A 26,626-nucleotide genomic window follows, 5' to 3' on the forward strand; every position below is an offset into this window, starting at 1 on the left:
ACACTCACAAAATGTCTGAGGTGTGACTCTCTGGAAGTAGTAGTGGCTCTGTGAGCACATACCCACATAGCATAATATCCCAGCTATGATAGGCCCAACCAGGACTGACGTTCAGCCAGTGTATTCTTGTGAGGTTATCTCATTATTTTGTTAGACTTATTGACATCTTCTCTTCAGGCTGGCAAATCCTAATCCTGCCAGAGTTGTCTCTTGACAATTCCCTGGATGTTCTTTCTGTAGGACAACCCCCCCCCACCCCCCGGTAATCTAGCAATCGAAGAGGAAATGTCATAAGAGACCAGGACATCTGGGATAGCTGCAGTGCTCCATACAGCTGGCGTCTTTAGGATCACTCGTTCCTAAACTGTCCTGGTTGCTCCATAGAAAATATTTTCTTTCAGTGCAGGAAGGTAGTGTAGTAAACATTGTCCATGTTGAGCGACAGAACTTTCGTAAATATTTACGTGTGTGTACACGTCCACTTAAAACACTGTATTTTTCACTTGACCTACTTCCAAGCCTCCTCTGGAGTGAGGTATCACGGGCCTAGTGCCCATTCTCCTTATGCCACTGTGCGGAGCTGCAGCTGCTGAATCCCAGGTGTCAGCATCGACTTTCTTGGCAGGAGGAGGAAAAGGACAAAGACAGCAGAGCGTCCATGGGACCTGTGCACCCTCTTTCCAGGGTCCTGCACACACCGGTGTGACACTGGTCATGTTTCTCAGTTAGTGGGACTAAGTTTCATGGCATGTCTAGGAGAGAAGGGAGGCTGGGAGGTCAAGTCGTTATTGGTGTATCTTTATGCCCCCGTTAAAATTTTTACTATGAAAAAAGGGGGTACAACAGATACAGGACGACATCCAGCCATGTCTAGCACAGATCCAGAGCTGTCCTTTCAGTTATCACATTTAGAGAACAAACTCGGTGATTGGATTAATTTCCTTTTCAAAGCATTGAAATAGTTTGAATTCCCTACTATTGCCCTCATTATGGACTGGAGCGATAGCACAGCGGGTAGGGCATTTGCATTGCATGCGGTCAACCTGGGTTCGATTACTCCCGTTCCTCTCAGAAAATCCTGCAAGCTACTGAGAGTACCCCACCCTCACGGTAGAGCCTGGCAAGCTACCCGTGGTGTATTGGATATGCCAAAAGCAGTAACAAGCCTCACAATGGAGACATTACTGGTGCCCACTCGAGCAAATTGATGAACGGGACGACAGTGCTACTATTGCCCTACCCGTGGTATATTCAATATGCCAAAAACAGTAATAATAATGGGCCTCATTCCCCTGATTCTGAACACGACAGGGACGAATGAGACGTTACTGGCGCCCCTCGAGCAAAACCGATGACAGTGATACAGTGATACTATTGCAATAGTAAAATAAACGTGGTCACTTACCAGGTACAAGTTGTGTTGGTAGCAGTCTCCCAAGCACAGAACCAGGTATGACCCAAAACCAAAAAGAAAGAGATGAGTTTTTTTTTTAAGTATTTTTTTTTTAAGTATTAGCACAGATACTGTTGATGTTTCATATACTTGGCAGATAAAAACCTGCATGGCCGCAGGATGCTCAGATCTCTAAGTATTAAAATGTGAGGATAAATGTAGACTATACACATGATTTTGCCAAAATTGGCCCAAGGATCTGTTCTGTGCCAGGTCCTGTGAAGGTCAAGGATGTGAGCCTGGTTCTTAGAGTTGGTTCTACGAAAGAACAGTGGACTGGAAGGAGAAGCAGGACATTAGGACAGCTGGAACTGCAGGCATCGGTCGGATTGGTCAAGCACAGGGTGTGATGAGTTGTCACATTGGACAAAGTCCAGCAGGCGCTTTGTAAAACAGAGAACAGGATTGCTTGTTGACTTTGAGTTTTCCTTTTCTTACTGGAATAAATAACAGCATTTTCTGCAATAGCTGAGTAATGAATTATATACTCATTATGAGTATTATGTATTATATACTGATGAGTATTATGAATATGAGAGTTATTTAATCAGTTGAAAAGCCCTTTTGGGAGGCTGAAGAGATAGTACGGTGGGTAGGGCTCTTGCCTTGCATGTGGCCCACCAGGGTTCAATCCCCTTCATCCCATTTTGTCTTACAAGCACTGTTGGGAGTAATAACGGAGCCCAAAAAAAGGAGTAATTCCTGAGCATCACTGGGTGTGACCCAAAAATCAAAACAAAGAAAAGTCCTTTTTTGACTAACATATTATTTAAACAAACCAGTTACATATTTGCTACCTATATTCAGTTTGCTGAATTGAAGTGGAATTCTTGGCCATTTTAAATGTAAATCAGTATCGAGGTGATTTATACCATGCTGGGTGCTAGGATAGTCTTTTCCCTTTCAGTTATTTAAACTCTTTTCCCCGGAAGATTGGTTGCAAGTGTTGAAAGAAATATTGCTCCAAACAGAATTCCTTCCCTATCTTCTTCATTTTGCTGATCTGACCTGTCTTGTTGGCATTCCAACTGAGGCCGTTGGAATTGATACCACAGTGTTCCTTCTCTTTCTCCCTGTAGAAGGTGGCGGTTTCTGAGCTGGAGCAGGAATGGGCTGTAGTGAATAATAAACATGCAATGCTTTGGGTGTTTCCCTTATTGCATGAACTCCTATGTTCTTGGTGAGAGACACACCTATCGTCAAAAGTACCAAGTCAGGTAAGAACTCGAAGGCTCGGTTCCACGTCAGGAGAGCTCCAGACTCCCTGGAGGCTGGATTTAGTCCTGGCATGTTTGTTGCAGGAGACAGGAGAAAAGTCTCTTGTGAAATTTCAGGAAGGCGGGGGTAGATACAGTGGTTGCTTCTCTCACCTACAAAAAGGCAACAGCTATTCTTTGCGCCCCTGGGGACTTGGATCTCAAGTCTTTCTAGACCTTAATTGAAACTGCCCATGCTTCGGTGAAGTGCTCTTTTTCAGAAACACTAGGGAAGTGGTAGTTTTAGGTGCCCTTGTGCTGTTACTTGCATCCTACGCAGCAGAGAGGAACTTAGGGGTGTTTGGGTTTGTAGCAACCTCCGGGTGCAGCACCAGGTGCAGCTCTGATTCTAGCACGGAGAAGCTCCCTCACCTCTGTCCATGTAGAATTGCCAGAGCTTTTATTTGATTATTTTCTTTAATGGGGGGCTACCCCGTCGCAGTGCTTTGTGCGGTCCTGGCTACTTCTGGTTATGCTCATCCGGCCAAGTGGCTTGATAGTGCTCAAGCCTCGTGCTGGAGTGGGGCCACGGGGTGGGGATCAACCTCAGGGCCTGGCACTTGCTTTACGCCCGAGGCATCTCTCTGGCTCATGTGATGTTTTTGAGTCTTGACTCTGCCCGTCTGGCGTCTGTGCATGGCTGCTTATCGGTGGGAGACTCCAGGAGAGACCCCTTACTCCTCTCGATGCGGCCACCATCGGGAGCTGCTCCTGTCTGCAGTCACCTGCCCTCCGTCCCTTCTCCTTCTGTAGCCTTACCCGGACTGTGACCAGACTGGGTGATCTTGGTTCTTTCTAAGATCTTTGTTCTCAGGCCACTTTCTGCAAATGTCGTTTTTGCAGCACGCCTTTCCCCCACCTCCCCGTCCTACACTTCGTTGGCCCTGAGCTGCTCTGCCACTAGGATGCTGGCTCCTCCTTCTGCCTCCGCTGGTGCTGGTTGCCTGTGTGCTGAAACTATACCCCCGTGGCCCTTTGGGCAGACCAGCTGCCCTCTGGTGGGGGTGTCCTCGAGGACCCAAGGAGTATCAGGGAGGTCTTTTTTGAGCCTCCTTCAGGAAGACATGAATAATGATGATTCAGAGATGACCCAGCCAGGTTGCCACGTCAATAAGGCAGCCCTTGTTAAAGACATGAGCAGGAAAACAACAAACCGTCTGGAAAGAGGAGCAGAAAGTTGGGGGAACATGCACAAGGAAACTATCCACGTTCCTCCTCTTTCTGAACCAAATTCTAAAACCACGTGTCATGACATCTTTTGAGAGGAATCCCCAGAATGTCAAATTCCTCCATCAACTCAGCTGCAAGATTAAATATCAGAGCACCTCTTCTCGGTTGAAGCTTTCAAGATTATTCTTCGTCCATGCAGAGAGAGCCCTTGTTAAATAACCTTTCGCTGTTAACAAATTGTTCTGTTATCTGTATACTCAAGGCTAGGAACTGTGCCTGCTGGCCTCCTTCCTACCTCGCCATGCAAGGAGAGCTTCCAATGGCGGGCTCACAAGCCTTGTGTAGGGCGAGCCCTGGACCCCAACTTCCTGTGCCTTGCTCTATTTTGATCCTTGCACCCCGTATAATCAGACCTCCCCACTAAGCACCACACTCAGACACCTCCTTAGCACTTACTGTGTGCAGAACAGAATTTTGCTTTCAGCTGCACTCTCCACAAAGTGGACGCTTGAGCAGTACAGGCAGTCAGGAGTGCCCATCCCCCACACGGAATGTTCCACGGTATCATTTGGAGTTGGCCTTCCTTATAGACAGGTTCCACAGCACAGATACGTCAAATCTGTGAATGTAGGGGGGAAAAACATCCCTGGGTCGTTCAAATCCAGCTTGTCCTTTTACCTAGGACTCGAGGCCGCAAATCCAGGTGCCCGTCCTTCCCTCATATCCCACCTTCTCCTGCTGCTGCTTCCGCATTTCATTCTGACTCTGACTACTTTCCAGGGGCTCCTCGACTCAGTTCAAGTCACGCCACACAGGCATGCCTCAGACTTCTAACTGGTCCATGCACTTCCACTCCTGCCCCAGCCCAGCCCATTCTCTGCAGAGCAGCCGTTGTTTTTTCTACGTGTGACATCATAAGTCTGTGACTCCCCTGCCCACAGTGGGCACCTGGAACCCCGAAGGTGAAAATGACCTTCCTGCCATGCTCTACAAGACCCCCCGGAACTGCCCTTTAGCATCCTTACCAGCCTCACCACCTCAGTTGTGCATCCCACACGCCATGCTGGACCTGGCTTCTGTCTTTGGGACGCGCTGACCTGGATTCTCCCTGAACGTCTCTGGAGGAGAGTCCGTTGGCTTCGAACACTCGAGCCTTGGCTCTTTGCTCCTTATTCCGTACAGCCCTCGGGAAGCTCAAACTAAATGTCCCCGACCTCAGAGAGTCCTCTCCTTGCTCCTCTGAACTGCCTCAGTCAGTCCGTTCATTTCTGCACTCTTAAGAATCTCCACAGGGGTTGGAGCGATAGCGCAGCAGATAGCGCGTTTGTCTTGCACGCAACCGACCTGGGTTCTATTCCAGCATCCCATATGGTCCCCCGAGCACTGCCAGGAGTAATTCCTGAGTGCAAAGCCAGGAGTAACCCCTGTGCATCGCCAGATGTGACCAAAAAAACCCCCAAACAAACCAAAAACCAAACCAAAACAAAAAAGAATCTCCACAGCCTTAACCAGTTTCACAGCTTAGGACATTTGGTGTGTCAGCCACTCATTTCACCTCCACATCTGGCTGCTGGGTGTCTGGGGTGTCTGCTCCTCTGTGTCCTGAAAATAACACCTAGAGCGGTGCCTGGCACAGCCTTGGCGTTCCACACAGGGGCCTTCTGTCACCCTCGACACCTATTACTCACACATCTCATAGTTTCCTTGGCGGGGAGGCAGCAAGCCCATGGAGTGGGCCAGTGAGACAGATTTGTAGGACAATTGCAAGGCCCTCCACGCAAGCCTGTGTTTGAATTTGTCTCAGCATTGGAGAGATGGAGAAACAGAGGCACAGACCTGGCTAGGGATGCAAACCCAATACATTTCCCGTGTACCATACCTTCCCCGATACCCCTAAGAGCCCTCCCACTGCCAGCTGACCATGGTCTACACTCTGACCCATCTCTCATGAGTGGCTCCTACTCTTTCTCACTTCCCAAGCAGACTGGTCAGTCAGCCCTTAGGGACAAGTTTCTCACCCTGGCCAGACTATTCTTCAACACCAACACTTTTCCGTTTTTTTTTTTTTTTAATTGAATCATTGTGAGATACAGTTACAAAACGTTTTTTTTGCTCTTTGGGTCACACCTGGCAATGCACAGGGGTTACCCCTGGCTCTGCACTCAGGAATTATCCCTGGAGTGCTTAGGGGACCAAATGTGATGCTGGGAATTGAACATGGCTCGGTCGCGTGCAAGGCAAAATGCCCTACCCACTGTGCTATCGCTCCAGCCCCAGTTACAAAACTTTTATGATTGAGTTTCAGTCAATGATCGAAAACCCATCCCTCCACCAGTGTACATTTCCCACCACCAATGTTCCCCGTATCCTCACCCCCGCCCCCCCAGCCCTCAGTCCCACCTCTCCAAATGCCTCCTGTGTGGCAGACAATTTCCCTTCTTCTCTCTACTTTTGGGTGTTATGACCAACACTTTTCTTACTCAAAAATTCTGAACCCCAGCTCCGGCTTCACCTGTCAATTTCAAGTCCTCAGTTTTTTTCCTCTTCAGGGTACATGTCGATGGTCCAGGTTTTCTCCCAGAAGTTGTACTTTCATTCCTGTTATAAACTCCTTGAGGGCAGGAATCTGGTTCCTTCTGATTTTATTTTTTAGTGACCTCAAGGGTGTTTGGCCAAGAAAATCTGAAAGCCTGTGTAACTGTCCCAGCCGGCTGATCCGGTTGGGCCAGTCGGAGCTAAGCTTCACTGGGAAAGTCATCTGTTGCCCACATCTCCTTGGCTTTTCTGTTTACAAGGAAAAGTGGTTCGAAGAGGCGGAATCCTCTATGACCTGCCATCAAAGCTCGCCTTTCCAAGATGAGATTTCTAAGAATCTTGCAAGAAATCACCTAAGAAATGATTAACCCCGTGTATTGGGGGCACTAAGTTATTGTCACAATTACTGACTGCCGTTTACTTTTGCTGTTAGTTGGAAGCAAGGTTCAAATTTCATTTGAAGGGTTTCTGAGGTTTGCTATTAGAACCTTTAATGGGATGGTGGTAGAGTTCACTGCTTTGGCTGAGAAGCCAGAGGTGAGGACATTGAAGGCATGGTAAAGCCCCCCTAGGTGGTGCAGACTGGCAGGGTGCAGTGGAGGGAGACTGTCTGTGTGTGGGAGGTGGTGGTCACTGCTCTGTTTTGAAGGACGAGTTTTCCTTTCCACCTCACACAAACATTGACCTTAAGAAGTGGCTGGAAAGTAGCAGCCAGTGACTGCGCTCACAGGCGTAGCCCAGGAAGGCAGGGGATGGGGAAATATTTGCGGAAGGAATGAACGGAATGAGTGAAAGTCTGTGCTTTCACCCAAAACTGACTGCCAAAATGTCGGTGGTATTTAAGAAAAGATTTGTTGGCAATTTTTTTCTTTGCTTAAAATAATGCCACACTATTAATTATAAGCTTTCACATACTAAAAAAAAATCAGTAAAAACAAAGCAAATATTTTGCTCAAAAATGTACAAGAAATGTTGAAGAAGTGACTTTCCGTGATAGCTCCTCTCCCCACCCCCCACCCCTTACTGGTATGGTAGAAAGAGTGTAGCTTAGGGTAAATCTAATGTGCCGAAATTATTAAAGGTGAATATTATTGTCTTTGCCTTTGTTTTGTTTGTTGGAGGGGCCACACCCAGCCGTGTTCAGGACTGTCTCCTGGCCCTGCCCTAGGGATCATTCCTGGTGGTACTGGGCAGACCATATGCAGTGCTTGAGATGGAGCCATGATTCACTGCATGCCCCTAAATGCCCTCCCTGATGTACTACTGTCTGTCCAGGGCCTCCCCGACCTTTTAAAAATAGCAACTTTCGCAGCACTGCTGGGGGATTCTGGGTCCTCCCAAATCACATTACATGCATAGACCCAGCAATACTCAGGTGGGGGGTACTGGGGAGGGGGCACTAGGGCTACCCCCACTGCTGCTTGGGACCATGACTAGGTGGGCAGGCTCTCCTGTCCCCAAACTGAACTTTGCCATATAGGTGTATAAATTTCTACAAGGAACTCATTTTATGTTTTCATTAAAAATACTGTGTTCTGGGGCTGGAGCAATAGCACAGCGGGTAGGGCATTTGCCTTGCATGTGGCCGCCCCGGGTTCGATTCCCAGCATATCTCATATGCCCCCTGAGCACTGCCAGGAGTAATTCCTGAGTGAGAGCCAGGAGTAACTCCTGAGCATCGCCGTGTGTGACCCAAAAAGCAACAACAACAACAACAAAATACTGTGTTCCTGGGGCCAGAGTGATATAGGACAGCTGGCAGGGCACTTGCCTTTATGTGGTCTACCCGGGTTCCATCTCAACAACCCATAGGTGAACCCCATCAGGAGTGATCCCTGAGCTCAGAGCCAGGAGAGAGTGCTGGGTGTCGCCCCTAGAGCTGCCAAAGTAAATCATTAACAGTAAATCATTAAATGAAAAATAACCTTCCATGCAGCCTGAAAGCTCTTATAGCACTGAACTGGGGCATTAGAGGACAGGGCAATGGAACTGACCATCTCAGACCCTGTCCCTGTCCCTCCTTGGCGCTGCGTGAGGGGATGGACAGTTCACACGTCCTCTCCAGGGTGTTCGGAGATGCACTCCTGACGCCGGAGGGACGGCTGAGGAGAAGTGACCACAAGCCTGGCCTGGCCATGAATGTGGCCTTTAGAAGCCGCCACGTGGCCTGCTGTTGCTGAGGGCCCTTCTGTGTTTAAGTTCCTGGTGTGCGGGTGTACTGGAATGTCTAGAACAGTCTGTTCAGAGTCCCCGCTGTCCCCGCAGAGTCCTGCCCACAGCCGTGCCGCTCAGCCTTGCCTTTCCTCCTTGTCCTTCCTGCAGAGCCCCTGTCTCTACCAGTTGGCTCACATAGCTTTGTGCCATGGCACCACATTGACGATTTTTGTTTTGTTTTTTTTTTGGTCACACCCAGCGGTGCTCAGGGGTTACCCCTGGCTCTGCACTCAAAAATCACTCCTGGTGGAGCTCAGGGGACCATATGGGATGCTGAGGATCAAACCCAGGTCAGCCGCATGCAAGGCAAATGCCCTCCCCGCTGTGCTATTGCTCCAGCCCCTGACTGGTGGCCCTCTAGATTCCTGGCCGAGACATACTGGCCTGCTGGCGTTCCTGGGTTTTTCAGTAGTGGGTTTTTCAGAAGTGCCAAAGGCGCACTAAAGCCACATCAGCTGACTTCCCAGAAGGGAGAGTGTCCTGGGTTATCTTGGGGAGCCCAGAGTTTCACAGGGATTCTGACAGCTGCTAAGGAATCCCAGAGATGCTGGGGGGAGGGGTGGGCATGAGGAGGGGGGTTGGCATGCAGGGGACATTGTGGTATGGGGGATTGATTGAACCTGGGCCTCGTGCATGCAAAGGCCTTTCCCTTATGTCTCCAGTTCCAGGAGCAAGCTTCTCTGGTAAGGACAGGTTATTCTCTTGCAGGGACAATAGAACAGTCAAAGCAGCCGCCATCGAGCTGTGCCCAGCAGTCTGGCTGGCCACTCCACCCCCACCTTGTTTTGGACCTGTGAGGCACCTTGAATGAAGTCCCCTGGGGGTGTGCCTCCTTCCCCTCTTAACTACACATATCCCAGTCTCCCCCTCCTACAATCCTGGCAGCTGGGGAGGAGGAGAGTGGAGGGGGGGAGGGCTGTGAAGTCAGGAAACAGGAAACACTGTCCCCCAGATTCTTATAACAGAATGGCAGGTGCCTTGTTGAGCCCAGCAACAGGGTCTCACTGCAGAGCTCTAGGATAACACATTTGTGTTGCTTGAAATTACACCATAGAAAGTGAGTGTCAGTGCTGAAGGCTGGGACTCAGGCACTGCGTTCACGTGGGGGCTTCTGTCGCCAAGTCACTGCAGAGAGTAGCTCTTACACACCTGCCCTTGAGGAGATGGAGCTGTGATTGCTTTTCAGTAGATGCTCATTGACTGCCCGCCCCAGGCCCGAGACGGTGCTGGGAGCCTGGGAAGCAGGAGGCATGTCCCCATGGGACTTCACTCAAGGTGCCTCACAGTCCCAACCGGGGGGGTGGGGGGGTTTCCAAGGTGGTGGTCCCAACCGGGGGGGTGGGGGTGGGGTTTCCAAGGTGGTGGTGGTGGCCAACCAGACTGCTGCTCACAGCTAGATGGTCAGAATAGCGATCATCTGGCTATTGTCCCAGCGAGAGAATAATATGTCCCTGCAAGAGAAGTTTGCTCCTGGAACTGAAGGCATAAGGGGAAAGGGTTTTGCATGCAGGAAGCCCAGGTTCAGTTCCTCACACCACATAGTTGTCTGCACAGCGCCCCTGGCACCGCTGGGATCCACCCCTGAGCACTGCAGAATATATCCAGCCCCAACCTCCACTCCCAAAAAGACATGTTTCCTATCTTTATTACCTGGATGAAATCTAGAGTTTTTATCAGCCGTATTTGTATTTAGTTTTCCTTTCAGTTTGTTTCAAGAGTTTCTTCGGGAGTGATAACACAGGACACATTAAATACAAGAATATTTGTGAATGCTTAGCTCATTTAGTGTACATTTCAATGAGTGCAGAGTTCTCGGGTTGATTTGTTCCTTTGTTTCTATAAGCGGTCACCCTGGCCGTTCTAGGTCAAACTGGCCGAGGGTACTGGCCGGAGGATTTGGTTCAATTCAGGTTTTGTTGTATATGTGGTGCTGGGGGTTGCCTGGGCCACCTCGGCAGTGCTAGGGGACCCCCAGGGCCACACCCAGCAATGTTCAGGGGCTTGCGGGACCATGTGGTGCCTGGGATTGAACTGGGGTCGATGTGTGCAAGGCACACCTAGCAACGTCATTCCTCTACTCACTCTCCAGCCCCTCGGGTACATTTTTTGTTCTCCAAACAGACAATCACCGAGAGAAGGAAAGGAGAGATTTCATGACTTTGTTAAAAATGTCATTTCATAAATTTGTATAGGGAAGCCTTGGGATGGGGTGTTAGTCTGACGCCTGGCAGTTCCGGAGGCAGAGAAGCACAGCCTCCCAGGGGCACGAGTGGGCTCAGGAGGATGGGCACAGGAAGTCTTACAAGCTTAATGCAAGCTTGACGCTGCCCCCCCCCCCACCTCTGTTCCTCGAAGGTGGAGCAGGTGTGGGGAGGATTTTTTTTTTCAAAGCATACTTGTTTATTTAGGATTCAAGGGAAGTTGTGCCTTAAAAATCCGTTTTTGTAGCTGAGAAATATGACTTGAATGAAGATAGGGTATTCAAAATGGGTGGTAGGAGGTGATGGGAGGGCAATTGGGGACACTGATGCTAGGAAATGCACATGGGTGAAGGGAGGGGTGGCAGAACACTGTGCAACCGGAACCCAGTCATGGAGAGCTTTGTAAGGGTCCATCTCACAGTGAGTCAATAAAAAAATAATAATTACAAAAACAAAAACCCAAACCAAAATAAAATGAGTGGCATTTTTTATTTTCAAGAGAAAATTTGTTGGAGAGTCGGGAGGATGAGCAGAGCTGGGAGGATCTTTAAAGGTCTGAGTCCAGGGCAAGGTTCCTGAGCACTCAGGAGTAGGTAGGGCAGCCTGCCAGCCTTCCCGGCAGGTGTGCACAGGGAGGCAGGAAGCAGTGTGGCCTGGGGGATTCCCCCGGGGCCTGGGGAAGCCGCCCTTCCCCCACTAGCCTGGTGAGTCAGCCAGGCAGCTGTGGACTAGTGGCCCTCAGGGACTCTGAGCCTTGGAGACTGACCATCAGACACAGGCTTACCTGTGCCAAGGAAACCTCAACAGACCTTCCCTTAAAAAAAAAAAAAAGTCGGCACTGTGATTTTCAGAGCTTTTAATAATAGCTTCAAGCATTCAGTGTTCCAGTTCTCCAGTGTCAGTGTCCCTCCCCTGCCATGACCCAAGGTTCCCTCCATCTTTTCACCCCACCTTCTTAGCAAACTTCCTGTTGGTTTTTTTAAGTTGACATATTAAGTTTGGATCACATACGAACACTAGTGTTAACTCTTCTGGATTGTATATACATAATAACCTCACCTGTAAACCACTGAAATTTCCCTGACTCATGACCCTTTATGTTATCACCATTTCATCTCCCTAAACATCTCCCTAAAACATGTCCCTAAAACATGTCCCTTCTCCAAGGCCTTGGTGTCTTGTTTTTGTAATCCAGGACCAAGGGTTGGTCATCATCTGTTGCCTTCCATTCTCTTGTCTCGTTGCTCTCTATACCGAAGCTGAATGAGCCCGTCCAGCACATGTCCTTCTGCTGCTGACTTACTCTCAGCATCACCCTGTCCAGTTCCATCCAGGTGTTGGCGGTACACTGCAGGGTTTAATCTTTACTCAGAACTGCGCAGAATCTCCGGGTGTGGAGGTACCACGGCTTCTTGATCCATGTGTCTGCCTTTGGGCGTGAGGATTGTTTGCATCTGCTCCATTGCCCGCTTTCTGTCTGAGGCTGGGTGGTCTGGTAATCTGTCTTCCAAACTGAGGCATTTTGCAGAGCCAAAGGGGGCCCCAGGACGACAGGAATGAACTTTGCTGGGGGAACCCTGGGCCTGTGATCAGCCTTTTAAAGAACTGGAAGTTGTGACCACATTGTGGCAAATGATGAGTCAAAAGACCCCCAGTGGACTATCCTAGTTGCCTTTGTGCAGAAGACTGGGAGGAGGAGACCGCCCTGGGGTCTTTCCCTGCAGAGGCAGTTCTTCCCCCTGGGGGTCTCCAGCTGCAGTCTGTGTGCTCTTGAACACAGGCAAGATCTTTTTTCTCACCTCCAATTCATCCCTCTTTCTATTTAAGCTCTATAAAATCTGTTTAAGAGAACTACCGTCTGGCTGATTTTATTTTGAAAACAAAGTTCTCTCTCCTAAACACATTAGCTTAAAAGGACCTCAATGAGTCTTAATTGTACCCGCTAATAGAGGTTAAATTGTGTTTTTACAATATTTTAACTGCTACACATTGACATAAAGAAGGCGGTAAGGAAATTAAGTTTACATTTAGTAATAATGCCTCAGGATTTGACATTCTAATTGCAAGTCTTGGGTGTGTTGTTTCAAACTTTGAAATGTTCCAGAAAAGTGGAGGTTAGATATGGATTTAGAACTAACATTGCCCATTTCCTCTGGAATCTGAGGAAAGGTATTTTAAGAAAGGTGAATAAAAGGCTCTTCGTTGTTTGTCAGTAGCTAATAAACTATTTTGTCTGCATTCGCAGAAGCTAAAATAGACAAATTGACTTTGAGGAACTGACTTATACGTAGGCACTGGAGGAATCTGAGACTTTAGAAGTCATGCTAATAAAAAGTGATAATACTGTGGAGGTGACATTTACCTTTAAGATGCAGGACAATGGAGAGTGAAAACCCAATTCCTTCCAGGAACAATTGCCTGCGGATTTGTGGTTGCAGCTGTAGAATAGTGCTGCGGTGTGACTGCCAGGCTCTTGGGCCCCACCATGGCTGAACAGTGTCAAAGGCAGAAAGAGTGGTCTGGTCTGACTTTAGGAAGGGAGAGTGCCTCCCCACAAGAACATTAGATGGGGCCTGGGAAGGGAGTCAAGGATGCTACGGCCTGTGGTCCCTGGGAATGACCGGGTAGAGCAGGGCCAGGAATGAGGGAAATCCTATGAGAACAAGGGATTCCAGAACACAGCATCCCTAAGCTTTGCAGCATCCTAAGCAAAAACAAAACCTTGCTTACTTTTTTTTGGTAGAGGAGAAGGGGAATATTAATGTGCATATTTTATAGGGTCTGAGTGGATTATAAATGAATTAACAATGAAAAAGTATGTTCCTTCCCGAGGGTGCAAAAAAAGGCAAAAAAGCACAGTAGAAATGACATCTGCACCTGTATGTTCACTGCAGCACTGTTCACAATAGCCAAAATCTGAAAACAACGTTGAGTATCTGGTTAAAGAAACTTGGTACATCTATACAATGGAATACTACGCAGCTCTTAGGAAAGATGAAGTCATGAAATTTGCTTATAAGTGGATGGTCATGGAGAGTATCATGCTAAGCGAAATGAGTCAGAAAGATAAGGACAGATATAGAATGATTACATTCATTTGTAGAATATAAAAAGAACATAATAGGAGGCCGACACTCAAGGACAGTACAAACAGGGCCAGGAATATTGCTTCATGGTTGGTAGCCTGCCTCATGTGCTGGGAGAAGGCAGCTGGGATAGAGAAGGGATCACTAAGTCAATGATGGTCGGAGGGATCACTCGGGATGGGAGATGTGTGCTGAAAGTAGATAAAGGGCCAAACATGGTAGCCTCTCAGTGTCTGTATTACAAACCATAATAAAGTAGAGAGAGAGTATGGAGGAAATTATCTACCATAGAGGCAGGGGGAGGGTTGAGATGTGGGGGGTGTTCTGGGAACATTGATGGTGGCAAATGTGCACTGGTGGAGGGATGGGTATTTGATCATTGTATGACTGGAACTCAAACATGAAAACTTCATAACTATCTCACGGTGATTCAATTAAAAAAAAAGAATAAAGTATGTTCTTGTGGCTGGAGAGACAGTACAACGGGTAAGGCACTTCTCTTGCATATGGCTAACCCAGGTTTAGTTTCCTGTACCACAGTTGGTCCCCCAAGTCCTAAAAGGAGTGGTCTTTCAAATAGGAACTTAGAGCCAGGAGTAAGACTCCAAAATAAAAACAAATAATTTGCTTTTATAAAGGTAGCCAAGGCAGTCATGACAGCATTTGAAAATAATTCTAAACATCTAGGGTCAGAGTGATAGTACAGTAGGCGTGGCCTTTGCCTTGCACGCAACTGATCTGGATTCAACACCTGGAAACTTGTATGATCCCCTAAGTGCAGTCAGGAGTGATTCCTGAATGCAGAGCCAGGAATAAGTCCTGAGCAACACCAAATAAGGCTTCCAAACCAAAAATAATTAATTCTAAAATAAATAAATAAATAAATAAATAAAATTGGGAGGTGAGATAGGGGCTTAAGGACACACCCGGAGATATTGGGAACCACTCCCGGATCTGTGATTGGCAGTTGCTCTCAAAGGTGCTCAAGGGACCATGCAAAATAGGGTGTCTAGTGTGAACACTGGCACCCAAAAAAAATAAAGCCTTACTCCTCTGACATTTCAAGAGTGATTTTCAGTGTGACAGCTCCCTGCCCAGCAGGCCCCACCCAGGACTCCTTTCAGAATTCCTGCCCAGGATACAACCGAGCCAGAAATGCACCCTGTGTGAGATAGCAGCAAGGCAAGAGGACCAAGGATGGTCAGGCATGTGTGCAGAGCGTGAGCCGGGTGCATAGAAGGGAAGGGCCCAACTAAACCAAAGGAAATGCTGGAAGAAACTGATAATCCAGCACAGAACTCCAGGAAAACAGACTCAGGGTTCTGAAAACACAACTCCAGAGTAATTGGTGGCCTGGTTGGGTAGCAGGCACCAGCAGGACAAAGCTTCTGGAGATGACAACTGTAGCTGCTGAACTTTCAAAAGGTGTCTCGAAGTAACAGAAAATGAAGGTTGAGAATCTAGAGCCCCAGAGAGGAAAGGATACTGAGAGCAGAGACAAGAATCCAGAAGGCCCATCAGAAAATGGAACAAGTGGTCCATGCACGTTAGGGGTTCCTGGAGATCAGTGTTCCTAGGTTCATAAAAGAAAACATTCCTCCGAGAGCACAGTAATAATTATAAAGTGTCTCACACACAGACACTTCTTTGAGGCTGTTCATTATGCCTCGCTTAGAAGCTGCCCTCAAAGAAAGAAAAACTGTGGGATCAGAGAGTATGGAATGAGGCCTTGCATGCAGCTAACTCCAGTTTGATCCCTGGCATGGCATATGGTTCCTGGAGAACTGCCAGGAATGCCTGAGCACAAACCAGGAGTTAACCCTGAGCACAGCCTCGTGTGACCCAACCTCCCCAACCCTCCACCCTCCAATTCCTGCAGAGGAGCTCGTCCAAAGAAGCAGCTCAGGTAGCTTCGTGCATATGAGAGGCCTGGATTTGGTTCCCTAAGCGCTGCCAGGAACAAACTGAATACAGAGCCAGGGATAGCCACTGAGCACTGCCAAGTGTGGCCCCAAAACAAAACAATTGAGAAAGGAAAATTGAATTTATAGGGGCTATATCCAGCAGTGCTCAGGGGCTATCCAAGTTCAGTGCTTCCTGACTGCTACCAGTTGTGCTTGGGAAAGCACGTTGTGCCAGGGATTGAACCAGGATTTCTGTATGCAAAGCATTTGCTCCAGATTTTTAGGTGCCTCTCAAGAAAAAGCTTTTAAACCCAGACTCTTTTACTCAAATCCCACCAATCAAGGGTGAGAGTAGGACCGTGATGCTGCTGCATATTCAGGGACTCAGTTTACCTATTAGTTACTGTTCCTTAGTATAACATTTAGGAAAACTCAAATACAAGGGAAGCACGGGCTCCTGGGTAAAAAGAGATGGACCCCAAGAAGGAACTGTGAGAAAAATCCTCATATTCCTGTTGATCAGGTGGAGAGAGAGGGTAGTTTAGTCCACAAAGCAGGAGGTTGGTGGGCTGGAGGGGGAAACCAGAGCCAAGATGGGATCCCAGTTTCAGGCAAAGTGTGTTTGGGAGCTCAGAAAAGCATGAGGCTGGATTAAAGGCAAATAACCACAGAAAAAACAAAGGGCAATGAGAAATGCCAAGAAAAGCAAAAGTCATGGCCAAGTGTGAAGTATTCTTGAGCAATTGAGCGCAGGTAAGAAAGGTAGGTCTGTTTGACCTTGACACTAAGAATAGTTTTCTCTAAGGTCAGGGAAATGGATCTGCTATCCTTTAGTTCCGGACTGAGATTAGTTTCCATGCAGTCAGTTCACCTGGTTACTTAAAAGAACTGATAATGGAATTGTGGTTGTAAGACAAAATATCACTGGCAAAAAGCTGTAATTCTAGTATATAAGGTATAGCTAATAGCTTTCTGGAAAACAATATGGACAGTCCTTCAAAAACTAGAAATTGAGCTTCCATATGACCCCGCAATACCACTTCTGGGAATATATCCCGAGGATGCAAAAAAGCACAGTAGAAATGACATCTGTACCTATATATTCATTGCAGCACTGTTCACAATAGTCAAAATAAGGAAACAACCCGAGTGCCCTAAAACAGATGACTGGCTAAAGAAATTTTGGTACATCTACACAATGGAATACTATGCAGCTGTTAGGAGAGATGAAGTCATGAAATTTGCTTATAAATGGATAGACATGGAGAGTATCATGCTAAGTGAAATGAGTCAGAAAGAGAGGGACAGACATAGAGGGACTGCATTCATTTGTGGAGTATAAAATAACATCACATGAGGCTGACACTCAAGGACTGCAGATATAAGAGCCAGGGGAATGGCCCCATAGCTGGAAGCCGGCTTCATGAGCGGAGGGGAGAAGGCAGATGGAATAGAGAAGGAATCACTAAGAAAATGATGGCTGGAGGAACCAGTTAGGATGGGAGATGCATGCTGAAAGCAGATAATGGACCAAACATGATGACCTCTCAGTGTCTGTGTTGCAAGCTATAATGCCCAAAAGTAGAGAGAGAGTATAGGGAATATTGTCTGCCATGGAGGCAGGGGGAGGGTGGGGAAGGGGGTTATACCTGGGATATTGGTGGTGGGGAATGTGCACAGGTGGAGGGATGGGTGTTTGATTATTGTAAGATTGTAACCCAAACATGAAAGCTTGTAACTATCTCAAGGTGATTCAATAAAATTTAAAAATTTTTTAAAAAAAGGTATAGCTGATGGATGGAAGGATTTGGAGAAAGAAAAGGGTTGAGAAAGAAACAGGTTAGTAATAAAAATGTCATCTCACCAACTGGGGAACAGAGATTTAGCTGAAAGCTTTAAAAAGGGGAAATAAAAAGAAGATATATTTTTAAACGAAAAGGTCAGCAAGATGGGGAAAAAAAACAAAGAAATATGGTTATTAAGAATAGATGGGAAAGTATTCAATAGTATAAGTACTTACTTTTTCATATTGTGGTATCGGCAGTTGTTTATCACCTCAGTAAATCAATCAATAAATGTATAAGCACAATATCTAAAGTTATCAAGAACCAAGTGATTGGTTTAAAGATATCCAAAGAGCGGGCCTGGGGTATGGACATCTGTTGATTCCTCCTATACATTGTTTTTTACTCTTTGATTTGTCTTGGTATTTATTACTTGAACAAAACATTAAATTGAGTTTGAAGATGGGTCAGATGCAGAAGTCCCCTAATTGCCACAAGGATGCCATCTTCTAGTTTTTAAGGCCTAATTTGGAAAAAAAGCAAAGAAAAGATTGGGTTTTAAATGAAGCAATAATAGCGTCCTTGTTCTAATGAAGCAATATTTCGCATTTCCTGGGACAGAGTTGCATGGCTCGAAGCAGAAACTTTAATCCTTGAGGAAATGAATTATTGCCAAAAACAATGAAGCAAAGCTATTGTTAAAGTTCTAAAAGTGTCCCAGTGTTTAGAGCTTTTGCTTGAAGTTGCTATGCAAAATATACCAGCTCTCCTTGGGGGAGAACTTTTGTCTATGAAACAGAAGTATGGCTCCTTAGGTATCTAAAATAACTGGTGGCAAATCTTGTGATAGTGGATCCTGAATCTTTGTGCCAAGAATTTCTGCCTAAACTCCATTGATCTGAATTTCTGTGAACCTCAGCTAATTGCCACGCTTGTGTAGTTTGCCTTTTACATGGGATTTAATATCTGAAATTTCATTTCTCATCTTTAAAGCTGTTGTTGTGACTGTGGGGCAGAGAGATATAATACTGGGACTAAGGCACTTGCCTTGCATGCAGCTGATCCCGGTTCTATCTCTAACAATGTACGTGTTCCCCCGAGGATGAGGTCTCACTCCTGATTACAGAATCTAGACTATCTCCTGAAAACCATGGATGTGGCCCTTAAACCCCCAAATGCTGTGGTTTTATAAGTTTTTGAATTTCATCTTTGTGGTTTAAATGTGAGCTTCCGATATGTTGGAATCTCCAAGTATCTCCCCACCCCAGGAAGACCTCAAAATCACAGGTGATTTATCTGCTGACTCTTTCTCCCTGTGCCTTTGGTCTTTCAAATAGTATTAAGTCAACCCAGCTTCTTGCCCCTCCTTGGTTCCTTTCTTTCTCCTTTTGACCTGGTCATTGTCAGCCTTCTGGGACTCCCATGCTCTTCCCACCACTGAAGACACCAGCTTACTGTGCTTGTTCCCTATTTGTCACCCAATGGTGAGTTGTGACCAGCTCGAATTCCTGGCTCCCTACTGGGAGAGCAGCAATAACAACAGCTGCTCACGAAAATGTGCCCCGAGCAGCCGGACAGCTGCCCTCTATTTCCTCGCTGCTGTGGGCATCCGGTAGCTACCGCGCGGGCGTGAGTGCCTCCCTGTCCACCCCCAGCCCAGCAGCAGAGAGAGGGCCGCCGGGCTAAGGGAGGAAAAGTGGGGTTGGGGCTGCAACTGGATTTTGGTCCGGCCTTAAAGCTCCCTTCGCTGTAGACTTGTTTCTCCTAGAGCTCACCTGTCTACTCTCTTGGGTGCTGGCTGGGCTCTGAAAACAGGGGAGACCAGACAGGACCGCTCTACTGTGAAGGACGGCCTTCCCCTTAAGGCCTGTGCCCTCCAGTGATCAAGTTGGTTCTAGGCAGTTAGGAGTCTGGTTTCCTGAGCCAGCGAATAGCTTTGTTCGATGAGGAGACCCCCAAGTAGCTTTATTTGATGAGGAGACACCGGACAATTTGGTGGGGTTTATTATGGTGATTATTGCACTGTGAATTACAGAGTTATGAAGTTATTCATGATTAGCTTTTAGACATGAATGTCTCAACACTGAGTTCCTTTATCAGTGTCCACTTCCCTCCACCAGTGTCCCCAGTTTCCCACCCTCCCCTCCCAGCCTGCCTTTATGGCACAGGCTACTTTGGGTCACGACCGGCCATGCTCAGGGTTACTCCTGGCTCTGCATTCAGGAATCACTCCTGGTGGTGCTCTGGGGACCCTATGGGATGCTATGGGTCGAACCCACATCAGCTGTGTGCAAGGCAAACGCCTTACCCACTGTACTGTGTAGCTCTGGCCCTATGGCAGGCACTTTTTTCTTTTTATCTCCTTTCAGCACCCCATCCTCCTCCAGAGTGACCATTTCCTTCCACTGTTGTCCTGGTGATCCCTTCCCTGACCTCTGCCCCCTCACCAGTGGCAAGCTTCCTACTGAAGATCATTTCTGCTGCCCTTTGTTTCTACTGCATCTGGACATTTATTACCCGCCCCCCCCCCGTTTCTTTATATCCCGCACCTGAGCAAGATCATTCTGTGTCTAACCTTTCTCTCCGCTGCCCCCCCCCCCCCCCAACTCAGTATGGTACTCTTCCAGATCCATCCAGTAGCAGCAGATTGCCTCATTTCCTAAGGCAAAGTACTATTCCTTTGTGTGTATGCACTGAAGTTTCTTTCTCCAGTCTTAGGCAGTTCGGTTGTTTCCAGATTCAGGGTATTGTGGGTACTAACGCCCCATGAACACAGGCGTGTGGCTAGCTATCTTTCCTGCATCCGGCTCAACCGACTAAACTCCAGGTGCCTCCCCCATGACTTCCCTGATTTGCCTGTGAGAGGTCAGAGAAAGGGCGCACCTGGACTAGGAGTGCCCGCCCACCCACCCTTTTCATTTCTGCTTTTCCTCTGGCTGGGGGAGAGGGCTCACAGTACCCCCAGCTTCCGCTAGCTTTTCAGGGCCCTGGGATGGGAGGAAGACCGTCTGGAGTGTTTGTGGCAATGAGTGAGCCAGAACAGTCAACAGGACCCAGACTCACCTCCTGCAGAGATCATTTGCCTCTGGGGCGCTGTTCACTTTTTCCTTAGAGTGGTTCCACCCCACCCCCAGAACCTTCCTGCGGCTCGAACCCTTCCGTGTGCCCAACCAGCTCTTCTGTGGCCATCTCGCAGGAGCCCGGCACGTCTAGCACCCGTCTCCGCCGGCCCCACGGGAACCACATGCCATGGGTGCGGGGAAACGGGGACAGAGGGGGTGCCCTAGACTGCAGCCTGGCGACCCGAGCTGGAGGAAGCAGCGGCCGGCTGCAGGGCGGTGCTTGCAAATGCAACAGTGTCTACAGCTTCTGTAAATAACAGGAAGCGCCGCCTCTGCAGGGCACCCGGGATCGGCGGAAGAGCCCGAGGGGGGGAGAGGGGACAGGGGTGTGGGGGTGGGGAGGGGGTTTCCCCGGGGCTGCTGCACCCGGGAATGGGGCTCGGCTCCAGTTCTCTGGCCACACGGCGCGCCCATTGCGCGGTTTCCTCCTGCCCTCTCGCTCTCACTCGGGCCCCTTGGAGACCCCATCCGCGGCCTGGGACCCTGCCTCTGCGCCCACACAGTCTGGTCTCGGTGCTGGAGGGCACCCGCGGGGGGCGCCCAGGGCCACAGTGTTTGTGGGGTACAAACCTGATGGCACGGATGAGCCCGCCCGGAAAACAGGAAACCCCAAGTCCGCCCAGCGCCAGCCTCACCAGCTCCTGGGTGTGTCCGAGCCCCAGGGAGGGGTTAGAGAAGACACTGTAATAACCTGGGGCGCCTTTGATGCCTCGCACTGAAGTCGGTTACCTTTACAGGAAATCTCTGCACCACCCCGCCCAGCCTGCAGCCCTCAGCCCTGCAGCCCTGCCCCGCCTTACCCTCTCACTTTCCCTGCAGCCCTGCCCCGCCTTACCCCCTCACTTTCCCGGGCTTCCTTGTCACACCTCTTCAGCCCTCCCTGCGAAAATGCCTTCTAGGTGCTGGGATTGATGAACTCCCAGGAAGGCCTGGAGAAAACTTAGCTGTGAGGTCACCTTGGCTCTGGCTGTGAGGTGCCAGGGGCAGAGTCCTGTCCACCGCGCTGCACCCTGCGCACCCCCTCCTCCCCACCCCAGCCCTGGGCACAGGCTTCTACCCCGCTGTCCACCAGGTGCTTGCTCTTGTTGCTGGTGGTACAGGCCGGGGTTACCGCTCTGCTCTACCGTGTGGGACACGTGGAATCAGGCCTGAGACAAGGCGGCACTAGGTCCACAGGGGCACCGCTGGGCAGACACTGGTCGCTTGACCTTAAGTACTCCCTGCCCAGATGCCTGACGTGCCCAGACCCAGACCCTACCTTCTCCATCCCAGCTGTCTCCTGTGCAGGGTGCGGTAGAACGGGATGGGATTGGAGGTGGCAGGTGATCATGCTGCTCTCCAGGGAGCTGGGAGGGCCGTGGGTCCCCAGCCAAGGGTCCCCGCCTGAGCCAGGCCCCGTTTGTCCTGTAATGCCTAGCTGCGCAGGCATCTCTGTGCTCGCTGCAATGACAATGGCTTAAAAAAACGATGTAAATGAGAAGAAGCACGATGTTGTATTAAGTGATTTTAATTTATTTGCCTATGCAAATCACATTGCAGTCAATCATCATGAATTGATTTTACTGATTTATTTTCTAGTAGTTCCACTTGCTATTCCTTGTAAGTTTTGTGTAACAAAGCAATAGGAAGAAAATTTACTATATGCCTGCCACCGAGGCAGGCTGGAGTTGGGAACCTGAGGACATTGGTGGAGGGATTGGTATTGGAGCACTGTGTGCCTGGAACAACTACATGAACAGCTTTGTAAATCATGGGGTTTTTAAAAAAAATGGGGGGGCGCCACACCTAGCAATGATGAGGGGGTTACTCCTGGTTGTGCACTCAGAAATGACTCCTAGCAGTGTTCAGGGGACCTGAACACATAGGATGCCAGGGATCAAACCTGGGTCAACCTTGTGCAAGGCAAACACCCTGCCCACTGTACTATTGCTCCAGCTCCCAAATTAGAAAAATATTATTTCAAAAGATATGAAGTCCTCGATGGAGGTCTCAGCAGAGAGGGAAGTAGGGGATATTATCTGGGACCCCGTGGCAGGGCGTATTTGTTGCTTGGTTTGTGCCTTTGCACCTTAGATGTGGGTAATCCTGAGGGCACCCAGTGACTTGCCATCTGTCCGGAGTGAGTACTTGGTGCTCCTGACCCCCAACTCTGCCTGTGTTCTTTCTGTCTATGCAGATGTGTGTTCTTTTCTCTTTGTTTCTTTTCTGAATTGTCCCATCAACCAGTCAGATCCCAGAGAGTGTAAAATGGGTGGCAAGTAAGAACGTTCGAAAAGGAACTCGGCAGAAAGGCAGCAGCTCTCCAGTGCTCCCTTCTTAAACAACAACTGGTCAGAGCCATGGGAAAGGAAGATTTTGTCTAGAGCACTGTGTGTTTACGTAGGGCAGCGTAGTGGGACACTGGTGGAGGGAAGTGGGCTCTCTGGTGATGGGTGTAGTATTGGAATGATGTGTGCATGAAAAGTATGATTGAAAATATTGTAAATCCCAGGATTTCAATAAAAATGGTTTTTGTTTGTTTTTAAATCCCTTATGTTTGGAATGTTGGGGTGGGGTTGGGTTGTGTGTCTCTTACAGGGGATGCCACTTGAAGTGGAAGGGAAGGACTGTTGCAGTGTCTGGTGTATATAAGTAGTAACCCCCAGGTACTGCCCAAATTGGTGGGTGGTGGGGCAAGCGGTCACAGCGGCAGTGCTCAGGACTTACTCCTGGCTCTGTGCTCAGAGATCATTGCCGGTGGTGCTTGGGGATCATGTCTAATGCTAGGGTTTGACCTGGGATTGGCAGGTGCAAAGCAAGGGCCTTAACTCTTGTACTGTCTCTTTGACCCCTTTCCTGAATTTTTAGGGAGAAACTGGCTGGATGCTAGTGGAGGAGCTGGTGGGAGAGAAGCATGTCCAGAGATTTAAAATTCAGCTGGAAAAGAGACCAGGGTGGCAGATGCGTGATTCAGTTGGGTTATCGTGGGCCAGCGTTCAGTTCAGTGGTAGTATTGCTAACAGATTTTATGGGGCATATTAAACATTGTAGGAGTTGATCTGGGCAAAAATGGAGTCAAAACTGACAGCCCCAGACACGCAGCAGTTAGGATCATCCCTGTGCAGAGATGAGCCGTGAGAGAGGCTTAGAGAGAAAGTGTCTGGAGTATCAGAGCCTTGGACTGCCTGGGGCTTGAAGCCTGTGCTTTTGGCACTGGTTGTCTTCAGGGTTTGGTGTTGTGACCTTGAGGCCTTTGCAGACTTAGGTTTGGGTGTGCTATCATTGGCCACCAGCGCATTAAAGTCTAATGACCTCCTTGTTGCATAGCATATAAATGGAAAATCCAGAGTATTGGGCAGCTAAACTTATTGAACCTATTGACTTCTTTCAGAGAAAAGCAAAACCAATCATTCAGACATGCTCCACCACTTCACTTTGTAGAAATTCATCTTCTTTTAAACAAAGCAAAACAAAAACAAAAAGACACAGCCCCCAATTATACTCAAACCTATTATTCTCCCACACCCCCAGTGCCTCGCCCCCATCCGTGGGCACGGTTCTGCCCATATTGGACAGTTCTGATCTAGGGAAGACGCAGTGTTTAAAAAAAACTGCCTGTTAGTATTTACTAAGTCTCATGTGACCATTTTTCTTTCTTTGGTGTGAGAGTGTTTTGTTGGTTGAGTTCTGTAGGATGACCTTGACTTAGAGGTCAGGGTCTCGTTCTGTTGAAAAGTGGTTCAGCCCTTTTTCCGATTGGGTGGCCCATCTATCCTGGACCTGAGCAGCATCGAATTTTGGTCTCTTGCATTAAACTGCTAGATCAGGTGACTGAGAATCACTGGTGAGGCCCCCCGAAATTGGGATGGGGGCCGTGGTTATACAGCCAAGCCCTAGAGAGATGGGTCTTCTGTGGCTGTGAATCTTGGCTTAATTTGTATGTTTGTGTGTTGTTTGAACCAGCTTAGGACTCTGCCTTTGTTTTCCCTCCCCATATAGGATAAAAGAATAAGTCATCTCTCTTTTTAAAATTTATTTATTTTTTTGTGTGTGGGGTGCACTCTCTCCCAGTGGTGCTCAGGGCTTACTCCTGGCTCTGCATTCAGGGATCACTCCTAGCACGCTTGGAAGGACCCTATGGGGTGCCAGAACCCAAGTTGGCCTCTTGCAAGGCAAAAGCCCTACTAGGCTCTGTATTATCATGCTGCCCCTCAGTCGTGTCTTTGATAAAGAATTCTCTTGGTTCTGTCAAGCGCAAAGTTAAATGCCTATAAATAACTCATTTCCCCACGGTCTGTTTTGTCCACAGATTGCTGGTGGGAGCTCCTCGGGCAGTGGCCCTTCCACTACAAAGGGCCAACAGAACAGGCGGCCTGTACAGCTGTGACATCACCTCGCAGGGACCTTGCACACGGGTGGAATTTGATAACGATGGTATGTTTCATACTTTCTGTGTTCCTGTGGCCAGCCAAGGCTGCTGCACGCTTTCTGCTTTTCTTTGTGCAAGAGGAAGAGCGGCGAGCGTTCATTCTTGGAGAGAATAGTGTGATCAGCATTGACTACAGCTTTGTTTTGCTTGCTCCCATAAACACCCTCTAAATCTCTGACCCTTAATGCTGAGTGTTTGTAAACCGATTTCATGTATGCATGCTGCCATCTAGTGATGAAGTGTGGTTCTGCCGGGGGGTTGTTCAAAACCTGGATTCAGAGCCACAAAGAAAATGAATGTGCTTAGTCAGCAGCCAATACTTCGTGCTGTTCAGGTATGTGGCAGAAAGACTTTAAAATCTCAGGTCTCTTCAAGTGAGAGCTGACTGACATTGATAAAACTTGCCCGACTGTTTCAGAAGCTTGTTCTGTGGGGAGTGTGTGTTGAGCAAAACAATTAATCTCCTCAGCAACTCAGGTCAAACCTAATTTGACATGCTTAGTCTAGTTAGACCTGCAGATTCATCTTTATATTCATCTTTTGCTTTTCCATCTTCTAGCGATAACACATCATTGTTATTATTCCATATAAAAATGATGCATTAACTATGGGGAATGTCTAGAGAACAGACTGATAAAGAACAAACTCAGAACCCACTATTAATTTAGACATCAACAATCTTGAACATGTCTGATGTTTTTTCTCATTTGCTTAAAGCTCTTTCTCTTTCTTTATAATTCTATGAGACAGAAGTTCGTGCCCACCTTCCTCAGTGAGTAAGGTAACATTTGGATATAGGATCATGCAGTGTGTTCAGATTGACACTGATATATGGTGAGCACAGGAATTGCCTTTTGAGCATTGATCTGTAGCACTTGTCATTTATCAGACCAAAAGCAAATCCAAGATCTTGCTCTTTGTCTCAATAAAGAAAAGAACGGTTCACGCTCTGATGTATCAGATTTGGGAGTATGTGGGAAAGTGATGGCTTTGCTCATTGGGTTGGCAGTTAGACTTGACAAACTGGATATTATACGGTCGATTTAAGAGGCACATGGGGGGAACTCTTAGTCATCTAACTTTGAAATTCCTTTCTCTGTTCAGGACTGTGGCATTAGGGCAAAGCCACATGGTAGAGCTATGAATTGTAGGTGAAGAAGTCTATAAAAGGGTCCTGGGGAGGCTTAGTGGCAAGAGCTCCTGCTAAATTAGTTAAATTAGCCCTCCACTAGTCAAAAAATAAATTTGGGGGATCAGGTAATTGCATTTACTTAGATACCCGAGGTGAGATTTCAGTCCCTAACTCTCACTCATGGTTGGTGTCACTCAGAGACACACCTAGTAAAGTCAGTATAAGTCCCCATGAACTAATGTGCATGATTCCCAGTGAGCTTTGTGGCCAAAATGTGTGTGAGAACCACAGCTGAAGAGTAAAGAGGGGCCCAGAGAGAGAGTACAGCGGGTAGGGCATTTGCTTTGTATGTAGCTGACTG

The 26,626-nt window shown here is 48.0% G+C and overlaps 1 protein-coding gene across 2 annotated transcripts in view; it reads left to right on the plus strand.

Moving 5' to 3' along the window:
* Positions 1-26,626, plus strand: part of ITGA6 (integrin subunit alpha 6) — a 92,862-nt gene that overhangs the window by 22,462 nt on the left and 43,774 nt on the right. For both annotated transcript variants that reach the window (XM_055122484.1, XM_055122485.1), the window contains exon 2: positions 25,014-25,138. In XM_055122484.1, the coding sequence (XP_054978459.1) occupies positions 25,014-25,138 (125 nt within the window). The remainder of the gene's footprint in view (positions 1-25,013; positions 25,139-26,626) is intronic.

Source organism: Sorex araneus, chromosome X (genome assembly GCF_027595985.1).
Source record: "Sorex araneus isolate mSorAra2 chromosome X, mSorAra2.pri, whole genome shotgun sequence".
Classification (NCBI taxonomy): Eukaryota; Metazoa; Chordata; class Mammalia; order Eulipotyphla; family Soricidae; genus Sorex; species Sorex araneus.